The 6000-nt window shown below is 36.7% G+C and overlaps 1 protein-coding gene across 1 annotated transcript in view; it reads left to right on the forward strand.

Moving 5' to 3' along the window:
• Window positions 1-5620, forward strand: part of WNK2 (WNK lysine deficient protein kinase 2) — a 136942-nt gene extending 131322 nt beyond the window's left edge. The window contains exon 30 of the mRNA XM_063291798.1: window positions 5379-5620. Coding sequence (XP_063147868.1) covers window positions 5379-5407 — 29 coding nt within the window. The 3' untranslated portion in view covers window positions 5408-5620. The remainder of the gene's footprint in view (window positions 1-5378) is intronic.
• Window positions 5621-6000: the final 380 nt, after the last annotated feature.

Raw genomic sequence — 6000 nt, forward strand, 5'->3', positions numbered from 1 at the left:
ATGGCCTCTGTCTGAAGTCGATGCCCATTAATCTCACCACAGGGAACAACTGTGAGTTGTAAATTTTCTTCTTACCCAAAAAAGGGATGAAGAATCAAGAATTATAATTAGACCTGCTACTTAAGAAGCTATGACATGAACAGGCAACAATGGGAGGGCAGAGTTAAATACTGTAAGGATCAATTTAAATTCTAAATTTAAAACAGCAACTTGTGCAAACAATGGTTTAATCTGAGGCAGCTTTTTTTTTTCTTAGTAGCTGGTGATTTTGTTTGCCAGCCGCTAGCATGGCTGCCAGAAGATGCTACTGTGGCCCAAGAAGGGAGTCTGCCTTAAGTACTTATTATCACTAACCTCCAATATGTTGGATACATGGTGGATGTGTAGTGTTTGTAGTGAAAATATCATTCTCCCTTTCAGGGCCTCTCCACAACACAGCTATAAAGTTTTTCCAGAAAGCCTAGGTTTGAATTTAAGAGCAGATCTAGTGGAATCCTGCAGGACTTTTCTGGCCTCTCATCTCCTTCAGGCTTCTATGCTCTTCAAGAGGCTTTCTGAGAATGTTCATTCATTCCTTAGAATGGCTGGGAATGGGATGCAGGATGCTGAAGCAGGAGGGAGAAATGGGGGACTTGGGTGAACCTGCCTTAGACCAGTGGCAATAGTCTCCACCAAAACAAGACATCTCCACATTCAACCCTTGGTGGGGCTTTAGGAAGGCTGCCTTAGGGAATGGCATGGATACCTACAGGTCAGATATGCTTGCAAATCTGATTTCCGGTCTACATCACTACAGCATTCATTTTTGGTGAAGTGTTGACAACTCTCTTTTCATTTAGATACCTGAGCATACAATTCTCTCTTGCATGTTTACTCAGGAGTCAGACTAATGGGGCTTACTCCCCAGGAAGTAAGCATGGAAGCCTGACAGTAATCTGTGCTTGTAACTTATTCAGCATGATCATGCAATGGAGAAACAAGATAGTTTGCTTATGTGCTAATCCATGCATTTGTGAGTGCATGATGTCAGCCTATTTTGACAAAAACATGGAATATCCTATGATTGTGTCATTCATGCCATTCTGGGCAATTTGGTAACAATATAACCATGAAAAAGTAGGTAATTAGAACTGGTTGGCAAACATTTATACTTTAAAAGCAGAATTTTTATACTAGCTTTCCTGAGAGAAAGACCCATGTGTATTTCAGGATGTTAATATTAATTAACACTTCATATCAATTCATACTTATACTGAAATGAAAGTATGTTGTCTCTTTACAACCTTTGAAAATACAGTATTTCTTCACTGGAGAAGCACACTGTCTATTTTTACGGGGAAGCTATTGGTATTTTTAGTACTGTGCAGAATATTCTGTATTTTTGCCAATATCCATTAAATTTAGAGCTATCAGATCTGGATTACAAACATCCTGGCAACTACCGGGTGGAAGCACAGTTAGAGTTTTCTGTATCTCTTTGTGGTTATCCAGATTTTTTTGCTGTCCAGATCTGCCAGCCTAAAATTGGACATGTTCAGGAGTTGACCTTGACTTTACCTTTTAAGAGGCATAGGATTCTCTTAATATTGCCTAAGACTTTACTAAAACTTTGTTCTGTGAATGTACATACCCATTATGCCATTCCCTTGTAGGGTAAGCTACATTATGCAAAATGGAGAAAAGGAGTAACAAATGTCAAGCCAAAGACATTGAAGGTCTGATATAAGAAAAAGAAACATAGCTAAAACTGGTTTATACCATTCTCTATACCTTTCAATATCTTTATATCCTTGTGAACCATCCATCCTTCAACTACATCCACATCACTTCATATCCTGCCTTCTGTTCTTTAAAGTTCTCACATCTTTCTTTTGAAGGATCTCTTCAAATGAAGCAAATCACAGCTTTCTCAGTCTTCCCTTTTTCTTAACTGATTCATTCTTCCATCATATATTTGCTTGGCAATTTGATCCTCAGTCTTTCTCTCTATATTACCAACCACCTCAACCTAGTTCTTTCATACTAGTCATTCACTTTTGTATTGTCCATTCATTTGTGACCTCTCTTTGTGTTTTATCACACCCATTTCTTAAGCATCCTAATCCCAATGCATTGAACTTACCTTTATGTTTCCCATCATACCCAGTTCTTGTTTCCATTTAACAGGGTGGGCAGAAGCACTCTTTTATATAATCTTAAATATATAAGCACACTCTTACACCATTTTCACATTGCACAAACATTCATTCCTTGCAATTGAAAACAACTACTAACACCTTACCACCAGCATTTCCACATCATAAATTATCTCCGTCCATTTTCCTATTATTACTAAACATTCTACAAAGTTACACAAATTCATATATTTGTTTTGGGGGTTTTTCTTGTGTGTATAGAGAGCTTTCATTTGTTCACTCAGTTTTCACTTAGATGAATACATTTTCAAATAGTCTTCAGTTTATCATACAATCTATCAATCATTCACTGCAAATCATTCAAGTTCTCAGCCAATAATGTGGCATAATCTGCATATAGCAGTATAGATACATTTATGTCTTCAACCCACACACCATTAATAGTACCACAAGCATTCCTTACATAGATATCCAAAGGTACATTAAACAACCAAGGAAACATCATACATCCTTCCTGCTCAGTGTTGCACCGTTCTGTATGCATTCCATTTAATCTCATACATGCTTTACCTCCATCATGTACCACTCTTAACACATTCAGTAACAACCTTAAACTCCATATTCAGTAAAAAAAAAGCCCTCCATAATTCAAGTCTATTAATTTTATCATACACGTTCTTTAAAAAAATACACAGTAAACTTTCTTACATTCATACATTTCTCAATGTCCTGCTGAAGTACAAAAATCTCTTTTCCACATCCCCAGGCCACTTTCTGCATTCCCCATAATTTTGCTTCTTGTAATTGTTCTATAAGAATTCTGCCAAAGACCTTCCCAGGCATACTTACTATCAGCACCCACCCCGCCAAGTCTTAGTTTAGGAGAACAGTAACAGCATTCTTCCTATTGCCAGAGACAGAGGCAATCTTCACACATGTTAAATAAGTTGCACAGCCACTCACAAACACATCCATATTTTAACTTTGTTCCCATTACACCATCTACACTTATAGCCTTACCATTTTTGACATTCTCACAGTATTTATAACTTCCTTTTCATCATTTTTCTTGGGCATATAGCATTCATATGAATCCTTCTCTTCAGCATATCTCTATCATTCCCATATAAGACTCTAAAATACACCTCTCAGCATATCCTCACTTTAGTTCCATCCCAAAATATTTTCTCATTTTTATTTTTAATTCCATTCACTCTCCTTACTTAGCCCTCTTCATTCACTTTCCGAAATAAATGTTTATTTTAATCACATTCACTCTGCATTTTTGTTCCTTGCTCTACCTTCTTTATAACTATCTTTTTCTATCTATACACATTATAGAATATTCCCATTTTGCAGAAAACATTCTCTTATATGCATTTTTAGTTATCCACAGCCTCTTTCACTTCATCATTCTACAAAACATCCTTTTTCATATTTCCTACTTCTGTGGCACTCTGTAACGTAATTCTTTTTACTCTGTTCCAAGCAGTTTCCACATCTTCTTCCTTTACATATACTTTCCATCTTCTATACAGAACTTGTATTTCCTCTTTATGCAGTCATTTGATTTTCACTCTAGTCTCTTTCACTTCTTTCCTTTTCTTCCATGTCCATTTTTCCTCAAGATCCACTCTTGATAGTCTCAAGAAGGGGTCTGTCACAGATTCAGAACCTCTCATCTGCCATGTGTACCTATGAATAGACTTATGCTTAATCCATGTATTTGAAACAGATATTTTTCTAAGCAGACACTCAGTGAACAGTCTTGGGTCTCCAAATGACCCAAGCACTTTCTCATTCCACTCACCCCTTCCTGTTACCTAGCAGAATATTTTTTCCCCTGGTCACATTCATTCAGACTGTTACACAGTGTTTCCTCAAAATAATGGTTCTTCCATTATCACCATTCACTGGAGCATAATATGCAATATCATCAACCAATGAATTCCTACATTCCTACCCATGCACAACAACCTACATAACACCATTTCATACTTTCTGACATATGTTTTAGCCCTTTCATTCATAATTAAATCTCAAAGTTCACTTCCCTGCATATATCATGAACTCCACTTTTCAAGATCAGACTGCCATCATTCAATTGATCATATCCTTCCCCTTTCACTTAGTTTTACACACACATTAATTTAATTTGTTGTTAATTTGTTAATTCATGTTTAATGCAGTGTGTGTCTGGTTCTCACCCCACTTTTTTGCTTGTCCTTGGAGGATGGAATCCAAAATGGGAGCTTTCCCCCTCTATGATTTTCCAGAAGCCTCTGCTGCCTTTTCTTTCTGAGGACTAGAAATCCTAAGAAATAGGGGCTGTTTGGACTAAGCAGAAGGCCTGCCAGGAGGTGCTGTGGAGCTGAAGGATCCTTAAATATGCCATGCTTTTCCCACATGCCCAAGCCAGGAACTGTTGATTTAAATAATTGGAAGACTTTTAAAATAAACCAGTGCAGAACAGGATGTCTCTCTAGCCAGCAATGTATTTGGATATATGGTTTAGGATTGAAAAATGGTGACCTGTGAACTGACATCTTGTGATTGTTCTTCAGATAAAGAACTGCCCTGGGTAAAGGAGAACACGTGCTTGGGCAACCAAGCTCAGGAACTGAGGTTCTCCTTTTTGTATCATTTATATCATGCTCCTGCAACTCTGCACTTTCCATACCTGTTTTCCTAAAAGAATAACAGACTTGTCCAATCTAGGATTGGCCTGGTTGAAAAGAAAGAAATTGTTCAACCTACTGTTTCACAGAGCGTTCATAAAGGCAATGTTTAAGCCATTCAAACATTGTGCTTCATCCTGAAAACTTCATGGCTGAATCAGAGATTGGTGCAATTAATACTTGATTTCTTTTTATTGTCTTGTTTTCATTTTAAAAATGGAATCAAACTGTGGTTTGCTTTCTACATCTTGTCATTTGCATCCATTTTTTATCTATCTAATTTCTTTGGGATTTCAAGTATCCATCCATGTTCATATCAAATTCAAAGTGCATAGTGACATTTATGCCTAATGATCTCATGCTTCACAGGGGATGCTGCTTTGCTTGAATCAGCCAAAGACTTTTTGGGTGAAAAAGAATGACATTCATGGAATTTTCAGCATGGCACAAATGGGTGTGCTTGTCATAACTTGAGTGAAGTTTAGTTTCTCTCTTTTTCTGTATGGATGTGTGTAATCATTCAGTCAGTAATCATCTTTTTTTTCTGTTTCTATTTATCTTTTAGATTCTGAGGAAGAGAATACCACTAAATGACATATGGTCAAGCTCACCAATAGGGGAAAAAACCACAAGACCTTATTTCATTGAAGGAAGAGGAAGTAAAACTGGAACTGATGTTGTTTGTGAGAAATCCTGTATACTATGCCCATCTGTTCAGTTCAATTCAGTTTTGTAGCCTCTTTCTAAAGTTTTTAAATTTAAAGTTGGAACTTCAAACATTATGCAAAAAAAAATAAACTATAATTATTTTGAGGAGAAAGTTTTTATTTACAAATAATCAATTGTTTCTTTTAATTAAGGTTAATTCATATGAACAGCTACATAATTATTCCATACTGCCAGATTAACCACACTATAGTTCTGCTTCGGTCAGAAAGTTCTTCAGTTCCGCTATAGAAACAAATAATATTCCTTTTGTGGTAGTGCTGACAGCATTCAAATAATGAGCAGAGCAATACTATTGTGAGGATCATGGGTTCAGATATCCCAATAGTAAGAAATCTCTCTGAAACCAGTCACGTCTCAGTGAAGTATTTCTTTTATTGAAAGACACAATTCCCTCTCCATCTTCATCTACAGACTCAAGTGAATGAGATTTCCCAGTTCCTTCCTTCTACTAGCCCCAG

The sequence above is a fragment of the Candoia aspera genome, chromosome 2 (genome assembly GCF_035149785.1).
Source record: "Candoia aspera isolate rCanAsp1 chromosome 2, rCanAsp1.hap2, whole genome shotgun sequence".
Taxonomy (NCBI): Eukaryota; Metazoa; Chordata; class Lepidosauria; order Squamata; family Boidae; genus Candoia; species Candoia aspera.